An 18,228-nucleotide genomic window follows, 5' to 3' on the forward strand; every position below is an offset into this window, starting at 1 on the left:
CCAATAGTCAGGTGGAAAATGTGCCTGGCACCTGGCAAATTTTGAACGCTGGCCACAATCGCTAGTGGTTGTGGATAGCCGCCTTCTTCATGAATTTGTCCATGTCCTCTTTTGTGGGAACCAATTCCGTACTTTTAACAATGTGGTTTCCCCTAACATCTGATATTTGGAGGTATACTTCCTCTGTACACGGAGGTTTTTTGTTGTCCTCATTGCTACTGATAGACCTATCCTCCAGGCAATGTTGGTATCCATTTAGTCTTGCTGCCGCCGTTTTGTGTGGCTTGCCTGTTGCCGGCAGGATTTAATATGTGCGTGGAGGGGCACTTATTAGCCCCAGAAGCCTTTTTTTCAGATTACACATGGGGAATTGAAACTGAGTCACTTGCATGCTGCCACTCAAGTTTGTGGCTGGGTTGGGATTTGAAGCCCCCCAAGACTGTGAACCTGTGCAGAGTGCCTTTCCCTCACCATTAGGTAAAACCACAGCCGGCGCAGCAATTGCACATCCCGGGAGACCTTTGTGGCAGTGGAAGTCGTGGTCTGCCTTGACTCAGAACTAAGCTCTGGCGGCTGGCAATGAGGATTAAACCCATCATCTTCAGTTGGAGGCGAAATTTAGGAAGCTGTCTTATTCCATCAGTCTTATCTAGCTCAGTATCATCTACACTTGCTGGCAGTGACTCTCCAAGGTTTCAGGTCTGGGAAAAGAGGAATGATTTTGCCTGGCACTTACAGATGTATAATGAAGGCGCCAGACAAGCCTCCCTGGGGAGAGCATTCCACAAGCAGGGAGCCACCGCAGAAAAGGCCCGTTCTCGTGTTGCCACCCTCTGGGCCTCTCATGGAGGAGGTGTTGGTCGCAGGGTCCAGGTCGGTTCATATGGGGAGAGGCAATCCTTGAGGTATTGATTACCCACCACAGAACTATGGCACTCCCCCTAATCATGTTTGGGGTGCGTAGAGCAGCCTTTGCCAACCTGATGCCCTTAAGAGTTTGCTGGACTGCAATTCCCACCAGTCCATCCCAACAACCTCTGGAGGGCACCAAGTTGACAAAGGCTGGCCTAGAGTTTTGGGATTGGACTGGGGAGAGCTGAAATTAGCTGTCTTGTTCAGAACAATTTTCTGGATTTATAAAGTCCTGAAATGAAATAGTATACAATTACTTGGTTGGCTGGTTCTGAGCCTGGTCTCTCCATTCTCTCTTTCCTGTCAGGAATGTGAATGTTCACGTTTGTTTGTAATTCCCCACCCTCCCCTCCTCTCCCTCTTCCACTGTGCTTTGCTGGGTGCTCAGCTTCTGAGGGGCATCTGAGGCCCTGCCTGCACTTGTGTGCTTTAACCATTTTCAGGCTGTCATGGTTAACCAACCTGGAAAACATACTGGTAATTCTGCAAGGGGGGGGGGGAGAATTCTTGATGCCCTTGCAAATCTTGTCTTTCCAGAGTTCTACAAATCTCAATCCAGGTAGATTTAGAGGATCTGAGGCTGCTGCTGTTGGATTGCTCTAGCTATTGGCTATTCAGAGGCTGTATTCCAGATGCAGCCTAAAGTATGCTAGCATGTGTCTTGGTTTGTGCGAAGACAAACTCAAGCGTGTGGGCTAGCCCTGCCCCAAATGTCAGTTACATTCAGAAGTGATGGGGTTTAAGCGCACTCTGTACATGCTCTTGGGCATCAGGTGGATAAATGGGAAAGACTCAGAACAACTTAGGACGTAGGAAGCTGCCTTATACTGAGTCAGGCTGTTGATCTATCTAGCCAGATTCTGAAAGGACTCCTTGATCAATACAAATTAAGCAGCAGCCGTGGCTCTGTTGCGCTTGGATGTGATTCACCCACAGGTGTGTGGCTGGAAGTTGCGCCATGCTCTCCATGGGAGAAGTGCATGCCTGTTTCTGCAGAACAGGAGTTTGAAAGTGACATTTTCTTGAACAGGTGCTATCTGTGCAAATTGAGCCAGGTATTCTGGGCTTGCACAGCAAGAGACAGGTTGCTCCTTCAAAAATTGTGTCAGGATTTGTTTGGTTGTTTCCCCCCAGAATCTAGTTTCTGTGTTCGAAGCCAGAAAAAGATTTTCCTGGGTTTGAGCATATGGCAGATCAAAAAGGATTTGGTTGATTCGGCCAACTCTATGATTCTGTGTATCTACCTTGTTCTGCCTAATCCTACTGCAGAGAAGACCAGTTTAAATTTGGGGGGGGGGGAAATGCCTTGCTACCCTTTTTCTTCCCAAGGTTAATATTCCATGGCGAACAAGTCCGAAAGAAAGCGATGAGCCAGTGTTGTTCTGCACCATTGGATGGTTTTTCTCTGAGGTGCCCACCCCATTCCAGCTGTGGTTAGCAAACCCAAGAGCAAAATGTAGCAAGGAGGCTGTTAAACGCACAACAAATAATCCATCTGGGCTGTGCCTGAACGCAGCAGAACAACCCCACTAGCCAATTTGACCCGAGGGAACCCTTAACAAGCATTGTGGTTGGTTGGTTGGTTAAATTAAACCAACAACTTATTATAAGAGTTAGGTTTTCTTTCTTGAGAAACATTACAAATATTTTTATGTCTTGGGACAACAATCAAAACTGTTGAATTATTAGCACATTTATATCTCACCTTTCGTCCAAGCAACTGAAGGAGGCATACTCCTTCTCTTTATTACCTTATATCTTCTCTTTATTATATCTTCATGACGACCTGAGAGATGGTTGGCTCAAGGTTGCACCCAGCAAGTGGCATGGCTGAGTGGGGATTTGAACCCTGGCTCCCCAGGTCCTAGTCCAGCACTCTAACCACCAAGTGCCCAGGCTGCTTCTGGAGAATTTAGGGATAGGGTGAGGTGAGTGGGTTATCGAGTGGGATATGAACTGTGGGGTGCATGAAAAAAATTAATATGACTTGTATGCAGAGATGATTTTGGGGTAATGCATGGGGGGATGGAATTGATTTGGAGCAAGACATCTTGGGGAATTAATTACGGGTAAATGAACTGAAGAGGAGCTAATCCACACTCCGCCCCTAGTTCAGTTTCCCCAGATTCTCCAGAAACACTGGGCACTTGGAAGAAGATCATGGGCTTGTGGTGTGTGTATATTCATCTCACTCTTGACTCTGCTAAATAGTTTTGTGGTGGCGGCTGGCCTGCTTCTAAAGACAATTTGAGTAGAGGACGTGGCTTGGTGTGTGTGTGTGTGTAAGTAAGTAAAAAGCAGGTGTTTGACAACCAGCCTCCCCCAGCCTGATACCCTCCACATGGGGATAATGTGAGTTGTGGTCCAAAACTGATCACCCTAAGAAGCAAAACTTCTCTGCAAAAGAAGCAGTTGCTCAAACTGCACCAAGAAACACAGAAAAGCACACTTTGCTTGCACATTGACATTCACCAGCTGGAAGCAGTGACTTGAAGGAGCCTTCACAGGTCAAATCTCCCCCCCCCCTTTAAAAAGAAGGTCTTCTCGTCTGCCTCGAGCCTAGGAAATGCATTCATAACCTGCTCTTCCTCTGTCCGAATCCCCCAGTTTGAACTCTGCTCCCAAGGCTGAGAGTCTTGGTACACCTCAGATCAGAAGCCATTATCAGCATCACAACCTTAATGGGCACATTAGTGGTTACTTTTTTAATGCTCTGGGGTATATTTCGCAATGACTCTCTTTCAGGTCAGTGTCCTGTGATGTCCAGGAAACCCGTTTCTTGATATAGATAGACACACAGGAAGTGGAATTTCAAAATTGGACACGTGTATGAAAGGGGGTGGTGATGTATATGTGTGTGGGGGGGGGGGTTTCCCTCCCATTTCCAGCCACGGTTACTCACAGCCTGACTCATCCTTGGTGCCACGTGCTCCTTCCCTTCAAGCAGGAGCCGATCATCATCGCAGTACCTGAGTGGAAACTCTCTCAATGCCCCTTTTGTTCCCCTCTGCATCCTCTCTCCCTCCCCCTTCCTTTCCCACCATCCGATTCTGACACTCTTCATTCATAATTGAGGCCGCTGTAACCTTAGCCAGGCTAAACTCCTTCCTTCCATTGTTGTCAGGGCCCCTGACGGAGCGAGAGGAAGGCATCGCAGCAAGAGCCTCCTCGTAAGGCAGCGGGAGAAGCAGGAGCCTTGCGTCCTGGTCAGCATGGCCGCCGGCCCAGCCCTGGGCATGTGTTTCCTGGCCTCTGTAGTTCTGAGTGTGGACGCCTCCTCGGTTAGCAACTGGTGGAACCTGGTGCCCCGGAAAACAGTCCCCTACAAAGGTGAGTCAAGTGTATCTTTTTTGGCCAGGGTGAAAATGAAAGCTCAATAGATGTCCATTGTGTGCTTGCATATCCGCAACAGAGACCTAGATAACATCTCCCTTAAGTAGGCAGTGAGGTTACAGGCTTTCCTCTCCTTTTCTGTTCTATTTTATCAGTGGCTTTATAGAAATCATGAATGCATAGGATTATTATTTTTTTAAAGCAGCTGCTGCACCTGAAAGGCAGAGGGCCTTCTCGGTAGTGGCACCCGCCCTGTGGAATGCCCTCCCATCAGACGTCAAGGAAATAAACAACTATCTGACTTTTAGAGGACATCTGAATGTTTAAGGAAGTTTTTAGTGTTTGATGTTTTATCGCTTTATTATTATTATTATTATTAATATTAATATTCTGTTGAGAGCCACCCAGAGTGGGTTGGGAAACTCAGCCAGGTGGATGGGGTATAAATAATAAATTATTATTATAATTATTATAAACAGTAATATTTTAAAACTAGATTGTAATGGTGACCAGACTGAACAGGTGACTGTAACAGATGCTAAATCTACAATGCAAAAGTGTCCAGTAGTTTTCTCTAAAACACATATTAACTTTTCAGATCTATTACTCTGGCCTAGAGTCTCGCCCACTCTTTGGAAGACTCCAGATAAGACTCTTTCATGCCTGAAACCCTTTGTGAACTGGAAATGCACCTCTTTCTCCAGTAAAAGGGTGGGCTGGCAATGTTAATGACATATGGGCTAATAACTTGGAGGTTCCCTCCCTTCCCCCACCCACTCAGTGGATCTTTGAGCTAAATGTCTAGACTCTTCCTTGCCCTGAGCCTAGTTTCAGAGGAGATGGAGACAGGTGCCTCTGGCCCTGGGCCAACACCACCTGGCATCACCCACCTTGGTATCTGGACTGCTTGGATTCTTCTGTCCTTTTCTCCTCCGAGCTTTTCCTTCAGCCAACTGCCTTGGATGGGTTGAGGGCTAGCCAGGACTTTAAAGGCAAACAGGCAAAGCAAAGGAACCCAGAGACAGAAAGTGGGTGTAGAGTGCAGCCAGGCAGCTCTTCACGGGGAGCTGATTTTTATTTATTTAGGATGCCAACCAGCTAACACATCCCACCAGTGCAAAGATTTCCCCACCCACCCCTGCACCCTCCCCAGATCTGCTCTGGAGGGTTGGGGGAACCCCAGAACCGGCTTGGGGGGAACGGGGTGTGTGTGTTTCTGTTGTGCAAGTGGAAATCCTTGTGGTGACGGGATGCTTAACTCCACACTTCTTTTGGAAACAAACCATCATTTCTGTGCTGCCCCTGTAACTAAGAATTAGGAACAGAGAAGACGACTTTGAAAAGGCAGTGTAAATATAGTGGCATGAAACCAGATTAAGACATAAAGAGTTGTAGAAAAGCTCCAGGCAAATGTGGGTGGTGCTGTGGAAAGATGCCCTGGAGGGCGAAAAGGTCTTCACTTTGTGCCTAAAAATACCACATTTGATCCCCAGGTGAGCTGCTCTGGAGAGGGCATTCCCTAAACGGGGTGCCAACACCAAGACATCTCTGTCCCTGGCAGCCGCCCACCTTTTTCTGATGAAGGCCTGAGGCTGCCCCCCAGCCCCCTCCTCCTCCAACTTCTTTTTAGGGTCTTTGGGTGATCTGGGCTCCAAGGCAGGCAGGGACTCGGCAGAAGTTCTCCAGGGTTGTTGGGTTGTTGGTTAAGGGACTTTACCTCTAAGCCTCTGACCCTCGTGGTATTTTCTTCTAACTTCAGACTGTGGCTGGGTAAGGGGTTGCTTCATGAAGCTGCAGCCCAGATGGCGGAATCAGACCTGGGACTGAATTTGAGTCTTGGCTCTGCCTTTGTTTACTTGTTAAGGACCATTTCTATACCGTTTAATATATATAAAAAATCTCTACGTTAAAACTATTAGTGCAAACTACTAAAACAATTAAAGTTGCTACCAAAGCAGTTAAAGTGAAAAACAAATGAGATAAAGCACTCAGGAGGAAGTGTCCGTGGCTTTACAAAAGCAACACTTAATCTAGTTTTTACTGTTTTGAAAACTGGAACTTTATGCACCACCCTGCCAACCGTAATCTTTCACCACTAAGCTTCTAGTCCTGATGGCTGAGGTGGGAATACGTTTGAAAAAGTGACTGGAGCAGATGCTGAAGCTACAATGCAAAAGAGTCAAGGCTTTTCTTTTCTTTTTTGTCTTTCTTGAATGCAGTTTGGGCCTTGAATGGGAACCGTATGGGGAGGATGAAAGCAAGGACTGTGGATCAGGGTGACCTGGCAGAGTCACCTGGCTGGTTGGTGTGGTTACCCAGCCTTGTCATTAGATAGAGCTGCTTCTGCCCCTCCCTTGCAGCACATGTGGGGAGGAGGAGATGCCTAGAGTTTCCACCCAGCCAGAATTGTACAGGCCTGACCAGAATTCTGTCCTTTGGGCCATTTGCCAGAACCAGGAGAAGGCAAAGCCTGGAGAGAAATCCCTGCCAAGCCAATGCTTGCTGTTATTGTGCTCTAACTGTCACAGGTCATGCCCATGCGCCAAAAGGATGGGGGGGGGGAAGGCTGCGCTTGTTGGGTGTTGTGCATGCAAGTGTGCTGCCCGGTGGGGGGACGGGGGACTCTGCCCCAGAGCAAGAGGAACACGGAAGCAACTGCTGCATTTTGCAAGGTGTGCTTTGTAGTCTGTTTCAGAAGGCTGTGCTTGCTTATGTGTTGGCAGTCCCACTCCTGAAGGCTTGAGGCTCCTGCATGATCTGGAACCTTGCCCTGTGGGATGCAGTACACTTGCATCTCAAGTAGGGGTTCGCTTCCAAGGATTCTGCATATGCTCAAACCCTTGGAGCTGCTCCCACGTGAGCAGCCCACAGCTTCCCTCCACTCCCACACAAGCAAGGCAGAGAGTTTTCCCACCACAAAAGAACTTTTAAGCCCTCTGCCTTGCTTGGAGAGTGCTGTCGCCAGAGGCCCTGAGATCTTGTGGGGCTGTCTGAATTCCCATGAGAGCTGGTGAAAGCATCCCAGACCTTGCTTCCCAAGGAAAAGCTGGTGCAAAAAGAGCTTTGAGGCTCTCTGCCTTGCTTGCATTTAGCTTGTGGGATTTCAGCCAGTGGCCTTCAATCGCGTATAGTTGAAATCGTGCAAGTTAAATGCGTGTAAGATGCAATGGTACTGTGTAAACGTAATGAGTAAATAAATGAAATGTAATGCAGGTTTTGGGTTGCATTGTAGCTGATGTGCATAGGTTCCCACCCTGTCAGATGTCTGTGTTCATCCCACTGCCTGTGTTTGTGTATGTACCTGGTGGTGCATCTCTATTTACATGTCAATTTCCAGCATCTTCTGAAGGTGTGTGTGTGTTGCATTTTCCAGCTGCCATGTGGGTACACCAGCAGCCAGCCCAAAGTACACCTGGGCCTTCTTAGTGACAAAAGTGAAGCATCGTCTGTTAGTGGCTCCAGGTATCTTGTGAAGATGTATGTTTTTGCCCAGGCTTTCTCCGACTCGTGAGATTGGACTCCGGGGCTGTGCAGCCCTTCCCCCAACCATCAGGAACTTGCCTTATGCAACTTCAGATGAGTGGTCCACCCAGCACAGTATTGCTTGCACAGACTGGCAGCAACTCCCCAGGGTTTCAGACCGCAGCGCTCCCAGGAGATGCTGAGGATTGAACCTGGGACCTTTTGCATGTGATGCAGGTGCTCTGAGTGACACCCCAGCCTTTCTTTGGAAGGAAGCAAGGAGGCTCTCTGATTCCTGGCCATTTGGAAGTTCCTTTGTATTCAGCCACACAGGCAGGGCCTCCTTTGCATCTCTTGCACTATAACATGTTAAGACACTTTAGAGCATGCCAGAGGGGCTCTTTGGCTGCTGGTTCTCTAGTGGGACTCAGAACTATTCTGCAAAGTTCCTTGCTGTTGGTGACTTCTGTTAGCACCAAATCCTCCAAGGCAGCCTTAGCAGCTCTCCAGATGCTTGTAAATCAAATCAAATCTTTATTATTAGGGTCAATGACCAGCATTGAACTAGACTACAACTCCCATCAGCCCCAGCTAGCACAATCATATATGACACAGGGGCTGTTGGGGTTTTTAGTCCACAGCACCTGGAGATAACCAGGTTGCAGCAAGCACAGGGCCAGGTCAGGCTGTGCTGGCAGTCCAAAGCCACTTCTTTGTCCCTGGCTCAGAATGGAGACTTTTCCAAGAAGCCCATCCCTTGATCTAACTGTTGACAAGGAGGAAACCTTAAAAACCACAAGGAGTGCTGTGATCTGATGGAACTTTGCATGTGGGTTTGGCTGAGGCTCACAAGCGAGCTGTTAATTAAGCTGGGGAGTTGGGGCAAGCAAACACTGTTAATTAAATGCAAAATAGGGAGGAGTGAGGCCAGCAAAAGGCAGAAGTTTGTTAAAGGGTGGTGCTATTTTTAAGTGATGCCATGCATTTTAATCTTTTTTTTTTTTAAGAAACCGTCCTGTGGAATCCTGTGGAACCATCCTGACTATACCCAGTCAGACCATTGGTCCAACTAGCTCAGTATTGCCTGCACTGACTGGCAACAGCCCTCCAGAGTCTCAGATGGGAGACTCTCCCAGCCCTACCTGGAGACATTGGGGAGTGAACCTGGGACCTTCATGCAAAGCAGATGCTCTGCTGCAGAGCTGTGTCCCTGTGGCTTGTGCAAAGGGTGGTATGTCAACCACCTAAGACAGAGGTTTTCAACCTTTATAGGTCCACAACTCCCTTGACCAACTCCATTCTTTCTGCAGCACCCTGTGGGGCTCAGACGCCCAGTTACATCACGCATTGCCTACAGAGCCGGCAGCCCCTCACCCCTTTTCAAACACACTCCCTTGGGAAGGGTTCCCTCAGCCTCTTCTCTTCTCCCCTCTCCTTGGGAGTCCTCTGGGCAGCTGCAGCTGCCGCCCCAGGTCTCTGCACTGCCCCAAAGAGAGGTGCCTCCTCATACTGCCCCAGAAGCACCTTTTGCCTGGGGAGCTTGTAGCCAGGGCTACTGCAACCAACAGCTGTGAAAGCCTTTGGGAGGCAGAGACATGAGAGGGCATCAGAGGAGGGAGGGAAGGAAAGAAAGAGGGGCAGAGGCCAGTGTTGCCTGTGGCACCCCTGACCATCATTCAAGACACCCCAGGTGCCATGGCACACTGGTAGAAAACCACTGACCTAAGTAAATAAATTAATTGAATTCTGCCACGCCTCTAGTAGAATTCAAGGGTTCTACTTGAGTCTGTACAGTTTCCAGACAGTCTGTACTCCTAGTACTGACTCCTGTAGGTTCAGCAAGGTTGCAGCCTCATGGGCCTTCAGGCCATCATGCCTGGCTCTGTGGTTTTTTGGTGGGGCTTTTTGTGTGTGTGCAGTGCTGTCAATCATTCAGATTGTGTGACCTGCACTGATCCTGCCTGATAGATCGGCAGAATCTGTTTGGCTGACAGATGGAAGCTGGGAATGGCTGTCAGAAAGTGCCCTGTGGGCCCCGTCAGTCAGTGTTTGCACCAAGGCTGGAAGCAAGCAGCTCAGGGTACGCCCCATTTAGGATGATATTCAGTGCCATGCCTTGTTTGCAAACCAAACTTTATGCTCTTCGAAGTTCACTTTTGGGGGGTTTAACTTGGGGTGGAGGAACTTTTTTTGAACCTGAAGTCCACATTCCTTTGTGGGCAACCTTCCAAGGACCACTTGCTAACGGCAGAGAGAGTCACAGGCAAAAGGGGGTGAATGAGACTCTGGCTTTGTGTACTGGGGTTTTTGTGTCAGCCAGGCTGAAGCCAGAGGTTTGTACCCACAGACACATCCCTCCATTCGGGCAAGCAAGAGGCATTATCAAAGTGCCTAGTTTAGCTCCTCTGATGTCCTTGCCTCCAGATGAAATGAAACCCAACGTGCACAATTGCATTGGCTCACATCCATCCCTTGTTCCCCTGGCTGCTCTCTTTCTGTTGCTCTGCCCCACTTGGCAGAATTTAGACTGCAGTCTCTTGCTCAGGAGCCTCTCTTTTGTTTTTGCTTATCTTACTCTGTAAAGCATTGCCAGTATAGATGTTGAGGCATCATCATCATCATCAATAATAGTAATAGACTTCCGGCGGCGACGCAATGGCGGAGCGGTCGTGGGTTGCCTCGGCTGCGAGGCGACCCAGCCCGTCCCGGGGGTTGGAGCCCCGCTACCGCTAAGCGGGGCTCCGATAGGGTGCGGGAAGAGCGTCCCGCACCCTGGGCTCCCCGGCTATGCCCACTATGGCCCCGTCCCCTTCCCTCGCTCCCCCTGTAAAGGGGGAGTGGGGGTGAAGGGAAAAACGGAGCCGGGCTTCAGGGGACAAGCCCCAACCGGGACGCGAAGCGGCGGTTGCCCCCGCGATGTGCGTTAACGTTCTACCTGTCAAAGTTGGAGTTTAAGAATCCCGGTGTCGTGAGTACTGGATCGGACTTGTTTTTGTGCCTTGTTGACGACCTGGGGGACATTTGGAAAGGGAGCCTGCCTCTTTCCCTTCGTGAGATAGAAAATAACCAGCTTAAGAGACTGCTGTTACAGCGATGGCAACAAAGTATTTAAAATTTGATAAGTGAGACTTATGGTTTTCCCCTTTGGGGACTAAACTGGTGGACAGTATCTCTTTTTAAAATTTTTGGTTCTTGCACCCTGGATTCGGGGAAAATGGTCGTGAAAGACTTTGACTGAATGGAAAGTTACTGGCAAGATGGAGAAGTCTGAGAACCGAAACTGTAATTTGACACCTATGCCTGCTTCTGCCATGCTTGGCTTTGTTTTTGACTTGGTTATGAACTGTGAAATGACCCATGAAGAAAGGACTATTTTATTGAGACTGGAACTGCTCAACCGAAAATTGGAGATATTGAACTGTCATATGTCAAAAAAGTTATATCCCACAGAGGAGACTGTACAGGAAATGGCTGCACTGGAGGAGAGCCTTGGCACAGAACTGAAGGGACTGATTGAACAACAGGATGAAAAGGTATGGCTACTCCGGAGTAATGGCAGACCCAGGACGGAGAAAATTGTTATAACTAACTCCCGAGGTGAGAGCTTGGGAGTGAAGGTGAGAACTCTATGTTTATATCTACAAATAGAAGAAGAATGTGATGATGAACCGGAGAGGCTGGGGGAAAAGGTGCGCACCCTGATGTTCTATGCAAGGACTACTTTGGACTCAGTCGGGATCTGTGGATATGTAAAGAAAAAGGACACTTCGAGGAGCAGCTCTGGAGCAAGACGACCAAAGAAGGGGGATAGGGTGAATGATATTAGGGTATAAAGGTAAAGATTGCATTATGGTAACCTGAAACCGGTGTGTCAAGACTTTAAGTTTTTAGAGAAAGAAAAGAGGTACTCTAAATTTCTGTTACTAACAGCAGTTATAGTGAATGAAGATATTTGTTATGATTTATTTTGAAAATAAGTGGATAAGAACTAGAATCTTGTATGGAATTAATATTAAGTTATAATATGATCTGATCTATGCTAAGTTAAGAATGGGAAAATATTGTTTATTATGAAACAAGATTTGTTAAAAGGAAGCTTTTGATTTTAATTTTTAGATATTTGGATTTTTAAGATTTAGATGGTATAAGATGTTATGAAAGCGATATTTGGGATTGGAACCGAAGGTGAAAAGGCAGGGGAAGTCTGTACCAAGATTCGACCAAGAATTTTTTTTTTTACAGCATTAGAAGAAGAATTATTGGTATTTGTGTATTTGTTTATTTCTAGTTGGGGGTGGGTTAATGTGGGTGTTATATTTGTATGTTGTTTGTTGTAAAACCAATAAATTCTTAAAAAAAAAAAATAATAGTAATAAATAATGAACAAGAACCAGAATACTAACCTATTAAAGAAACTCCTTTGGGGTGAGAAGACCCGAAAGCACAGGGAGAATGCAAAAGGGCACCTCACCACTTGACTTCCTCCTACCATCTTTTCCGAAGATGATTTTCTATTCAAACGGCAAACAGTAAAGGAGCATGTGCCTCCCAGATCAGTTTTTAGACCGTTTTGTTTTCCCCAGTTCTTTTCCTTACCGGGGGGGGGGGGGATGTGCAGTGTTCTAAAATTCACTGCTGACCCCAAGTTAAGAGGCGCTGGCAGAGATGAGGATTGGAAGACGACCAAAGGGTGATACTGAGTGACCTCATAGGCTGGAGCAACGGAAGCTGGGAGGAAATTAATAGGGCCTTGTGTAAGGCGATGCACTCGTGGGCTGGTGGTGAGCTCTTGATCTGCTGCAGACTCGTCATCCAGAAATGACAGCGTAGGGAGAACGACTTGGCAGGGGAACAGTGGTGGAGGAGGGGCACTAAATCGCTTGATGACTCTGCTCTGAAGTGATGGGGCTGTAGTGCTGGCAAATACAATTCTTGGGTGTTTGGAGGGGCCACTTCTGGAAGGTATTGACATAATAAATAGCGGAAGCAGGACTGGGCTGTGACGGTTCATCCGCCTGAGCAATTGACTGTGTGCTTGGACAGGAACTTCACCGACAGCACTGAGGATGCTTAGTGTCTAGTCTAAGGCCATCTGTATGTTCCTTTCCCAACAGGGTTTCGGGGGGGGGGGAACCTTTTCCATTGTGGACGGTTACATTGGTGCCTCTAAAATATTTCCTCCCCCAGCTAATGACTATAAAGCTTCATATGCCTTGTTGAGTTGGACTAGGATTAACTGAGAGCTGGTAGTTGTGTTGTTGAGAAATGAGTGCAGGCACACCATGGGGTAGTTCTGTTTCCACTCTCCTTTCTTTCTCTATAAGGGCTCCAGAGGTCACTGTGGGCCCTTCCTCCTCTATTCATGCCCATTTAGTGCCACGCCCCTGCCCTATCTTCAGCCATTGTTCTTCCTCAAAGGCCTTTGTCTCTGACTTGAACCTTCGACCGAGTGTCACTGAACGTTAGAAGATTCAGGTCCGACATAAGAAAAATACTTCTTGACATAGCACATAGTTAAACTATGGAATTCACTCTCAGAAGAAGTAGCAGCGCTGGCCACCTCCTTGGATGGCTTGAAGAGAGGATTGGACCCATTAATGGAGGAAAAGGCTGCCAATGGCTACCAGCCATGATGACTGTGCCCTAAGAGAGGCAGTGTACCTCAAAATGCCAGAGGGCTGTGACACTCAAGTCCTGCCTGTGGCTCCCCAGGGGGGCGCCTGCTTGGCCACAGTGAGACCAGGATGCTGACCTGGTCGGCACAGCCTCTTCTGATGTTCTTAACTGCAGCCTGTCCCATGTACTTCTCACATCACAGTAAAATTAGGAAAGGAAGACCCATTTGGGAAGGTTAGCAAAAACATGGCAGAAGAGCCTTTTAAGAGCAGTCCTTTGTTTGCATACAATAGCTTGCTTGATTTGATCTAGGAACCAAGATATATGGGTTTAAAAAACAGAAACACTTTTAGAGCAATATATTCTAATATACAGATCTGGATTCAGATCTCTGGGTGGCTTGTGGTAGGTTGGCAAGATTTCTAATGGCATAAGCAGCAACAAGGTGGCCCCTCCCCCAAATTATACTGTGTAAATGATGAGAGCTGAGGGTTGGGGGGGGCAGTGACCAGGGGTGGATTTTTTGGTGGAAGGACTCAGAACACCCAGTTCTGATGCTCAAAACCAAGTCCCTGGGCTCAGAATCATTTAATTCTAAGTGCATGTATTTTGCACCAGACTCCAGTTGGTGGGATTTGGTGTTTTTTTTAGTAAAAACAAGGTAGGCAGATCCTGCACGTCATCAAGCCTGCCCATCCCAGTTGTGGATATGAAACATTAATGGCCATGTGGACAAGACCATTGCTGGGATCTTAGCCTTAAAGGAAAGTTGTGGCATCTTGATATTTAACACCTGGAAAGGTCAAGCCTGAGAAGCTGCGCTTATAAACACACACGGTGGTCTTGTCTTATTTCACTGCAGTTTTGCACTCCAGTCCATCAGGAAATGGTAGAAATCACAGCCTTTTTGTTAAAACATTAAGCAATGTTGATGGTGATGCTGCTACTCACTTTCATTAAAAAATAATCCAAACTATGTTGCCTGCTGCAAAGATGCTTATTGTGCAATGTCAGAAGTCTCTTCCGACCATTGAGACAGATTGGATTAATAAGCAACGGGATGTTTTGATAATGGCTGGGTTGATGCAACAGATCTGAACTAAATATGGAAGCCTGGGGGTGGGAGCTTTAGGGCAGATTTGGGCCCCATGATCAGGTGCTTGGAGAACGAGTGAACACTTGCAGACTTAATTGCATATCTGCAAGATGACCTGGTCTACCCATCCAGAAGAAAAATGACCAGGTCTACAGTATTTGATTTCAGAAGTGGAAGGCGCTTTTAAAATAATAATAATCCTTTCATTAACAAAAAACCCTCTGGTCGATTTAATCCAGCTCCTGTGGCAGTTTATTTCCTGTGGCAACCCCCCCCCCCAAAAAAAGCTCTGTAACTTCAATCCTAACTCAACAACTTCAATCCTAACAAAAGGTGAACAACTTTGGTCGGCCCTCACTCATGTTCACTTCATCAAATCCTGCCCTCTTAAAAAGTTTGGACACCCCTGACCTAGCGCTTTGGAGAGAGAGCTTCTAGCTCAGCTTGACCTCACCTGTGCTAATTTTTGCATAGACCTGTTTTATTTCCCCTCGCTTGCACTTTTTCTCCTCGTTGAGGACTCTGCTCTATCATTCGGCAACACTCACCTGCATATTCCTACCCTACAAGGTTAGATCTTAACAATTTAATATTTTGATAAAGCCTGTGTGTGAAATAATATGTAAAATGGGGAAGTGAGAGGTGAATTGGGATTCCCAATGAGAGCCAGGGTGGTGTAGAGGTTAGAGTGCCAGGTGAGGACTTGAGAGACCAGGGTTCAAATCCCCACTCGTTCCTATAGATCACTGGTTGGCCTTGGTGTCTCTGCCCCTCAACCTATCCTACCTAACAGGGCAGTTGTGGGGATTAACTGAGGAGGGGAAGAACCATGTGTGACACCCCGAGTTCCTTGGAAGAGCATAAATAACATAAATAATAAATAGTAATATCTTCTTTTATTGTTGCATTCCATAAAAATGTATAGTAATTATAGTGGCCACTGTGCTCAAGTGGAAAGCAGTTCTGGAAGGCTGAACCCCCATTTTTTGCAGTCTCAACCCCCCTCACCACTGCAGTCACCCAAACCCTCTGAATGGCTGCTCCTGGAGCCTGAGTGAATCCTCTGCAACAGCAAACAATGGGATGGGGGAGGAGTGGAAATTGGGTGCTTCTTCCTGTGAGTGCAAAACCACAATTGGATATGACCCATGGTAGTTTCCTTTGAAAAAGAAGGAAGGCACGTGAGTAGCTCAGGTAGGGGTGGCTGCTGCCCCCTCCCCACTTTCTGTGCTAAAGTAGGACTCTGTCCTCGCAGCTGATCCAGTCTGGCCTGGAGTTTTTCCTCTGCTCATTTCAAAAAGCTCTTGCTCATCCTTGCGCTCTGGAGCCATGCCCAGGCTGTCTCAAAGGGGTGCAGAGTGTTTGGGCATCCTAACTGCCCACCTCTCACCAGGGAGGATGGCTCCTGGCCAGGATGGCTCTGCTCTGCCTCCACAGTTGGGGGGAGCAAAGCTTCTGAATCCCAGTTGCTGGAAAATACAGGAGGGGAGAGGGCTGCTCTTGTGCTCGGATCCTGCTTGCGGGTTCCCACCAAGAGGTACCTGGTTGGCCACTGTGAGAGCAGGATGATGGGCTAGATGGGCCTTGGACCGGATTCAGCAGGTTCTTATTGGAAATGGGTCTGCCCTTGTTGGACTTCTAGATTTGTTGTTGTCTGAAGATTACAGTCGTACCTTTAGTTCTCAAACATTATGGCTCCCAAACAATCGAAACCCTGAAGTGACTGTTCTGGTTTTCAAACATTCTTCTGGAAGCCGAACATCCAGCTGGGCTTCCAGGCTTCCGATTGGCTGCACAAGCTTCCTGCAGCCAATCAGAAGCTGCACTTTGATTTTTGAAAGCTTTGGAAGTTGAACGGACTTCCGGAACAGATTCCAAGGTATGACTGTATATTAGTGTTGGGGGGGGGGGCGCGTCATTATATTTTATGCATTAGGTTTGTTATATTATACTCTGCTCCACAGGGATTAAATTTAATGAAGAGTGAGCTAGTTCATAGAATAAAAATAAATTATTTAAACAAGGACTAACTCTCATTTGCTTGTGAGTAAGAGCCCCCCAGTGAAATATAGTGTTACTTCCAAATAAATAGTGAAATATAGTGTTACTTCCAAATAAATAGTCGTAGGATCAGGCTCTCAAAGGGTTAAAGCTGCCGTGGTCCTGTGGAGAGGAAGCAGAGCCTTCTTGTTTGAAGCATTGTCTTGTCTGTTGAACCAGGACTGGGCCACTGGACCTTATTTTCTCTCAAGGCTTTGGTGCTGTTTTTGTGAGACGAAAGATGGAAAGTTACTTTGCTTTGGTTTCGCCCCTGCCTGAGTGGAGGAGAATGACTCCTGTTTCAGATAGAAGGGCATATAATTTTATTTTATTCACTCAGTTTTCCTCTTGCATGCTGTGGCAACTGCTTCCATGACAAGGATTTGAAACTTCTTAACGTGATGTCTACACGGTCCCATTCACACATGCAGGTCATCAAGTGATGAATGTGCATGTGTGAACCAGGTTTGAGGCAGGTCTTAATTGCATGCTCAAGTGGCTAATGGATCTCTACAACTGAAGGCTGGAAATAATTCCCCCTCTCCTCTTGTCAGACGGATTTGTGATATCTATACACTTAAACACTTTTTGCTCTCTGCTTGTAGAGCTGATCCGACTAGCTGAGAGTTCAAATGGGGAAGTCGCTGGTTCACCATAACCCATGAACTCAAGGCCTGAAGTAAATCCACATCTTAAATCTTCAGTCTCTCCCCTCCCATCTGCAGTATGACAGTATGAGTATACAAATACTGGTTTTATTTCCATTTTAATGAACAACCGAAAGCACTAAATGTTTCTTATTAGGTTTTTAAAGAACCCCACTGCAGAGCCTTAGTAGCCATAGGCTACTTCAGGGTTCCCCAACCTATTGGGAGTTATACAACACCTTCCAAGCAAAATACCTATAATGACCTCCCCCCCCAAAAAAAACACACACACACACAAGTAAAACAAAGAGAAATAGAGCAAGCACCAACTCCCCCCAGAAGACAGAGGCTGCAGCATCACCAAACAAGCAAAAACGAAAAGAAAGTTCTAAATGTTGTAAATTAAAAATTGAGAAGGGTTGGGGCAGGGGTTCCGGGACAGTCTCTAGGTGGGGAGACTTAAGAGTGCTATGGTGTGTGGGCTCCTCCAGGGCTCCTCTGTTCTCAGAGTGTTTGTGCCCCCACCACACTTCCTTTTTCTTTCCTTTTTATGAGGCCACAGCTTTGTCATGAATAAAAGAACCTGGCTTCAATGCAGAACACTTCAACCCCAAAAGTTGCAAGCAAGCTTCTAGATCTCATGGTTTCTAAGAGAGGAAGGCTCTGGGAGTCGGTGGAAGGGACTCGTGCCTTTTCTACACCTCCCAGTGCTGTTGAGAACATAAGAAGGGCCTGGATCAGACCAAAGGTCCATCTAGTCCTTTCCCCACCGTGGCCAACCAGATGCCCCAATGGGAAGCCCTCAAATCAAGACTTTGCTGCCCGGGCGCCTGTGCCCTACCTGCCATCACAGCCTCACAAGTTGGGGCAGACAGCTTAACTGGCATGAGTAGTGTAAAGGTTTGGAACAATCTGATCAGTTCTGCCAGGCAGCGTTCGCCTCCTGTCAAATAAATCTTGCTTTTTATTAGATGCAATAACTGGAGAGCACCTCCTCTTCTAGATGAACCTGCAGAACACGGTTTTCCTGAGATTTTCTGGCTTGTCGGGCAACACGCCAGCATCTCTGACTCTTTCTTTGGCACCTTTGGGCTGGAGGTTTGCCCTAGGACTGGCTCGCTT

General features: G+C 47.2%; 1 protein-coding gene across 1 annotated transcript in view; it reads left to right on the top strand.

Annotated features, from left to right (window-relative positions):
• The window catches only part of SEMA4C (semaphorin 4C), a 58,651-nt gene that overhangs the window by 18,253 nt on the left and 22,170 nt on the right, over nt 1–18,228 (top strand). Inside the window, exon 2 of the mRNA XM_033159009.1 lies at nt 4,037–4,242. Coding sequence (XP_033014900.1) covers nt 4,125–4,242 — 118 coding nt within the window. The 5' untranslated portion in view covers nt 4,037–4,124. The remainder of the gene's footprint in view (nt 1–4,036; nt 4,243–18,228) is intronic.

This window comes from Lacerta agilis, chromosome 8 (assembly GCF_009819535.1).
Source record: "Lacerta agilis isolate rLacAgi1 chromosome 8, rLacAgi1.pri, whole genome shotgun sequence".
Lineage (NCBI taxonomy): Eukaryota > Metazoa > Chordata > Lepidosauria > Squamata > Lacertidae > Lacerta > Lacerta agilis.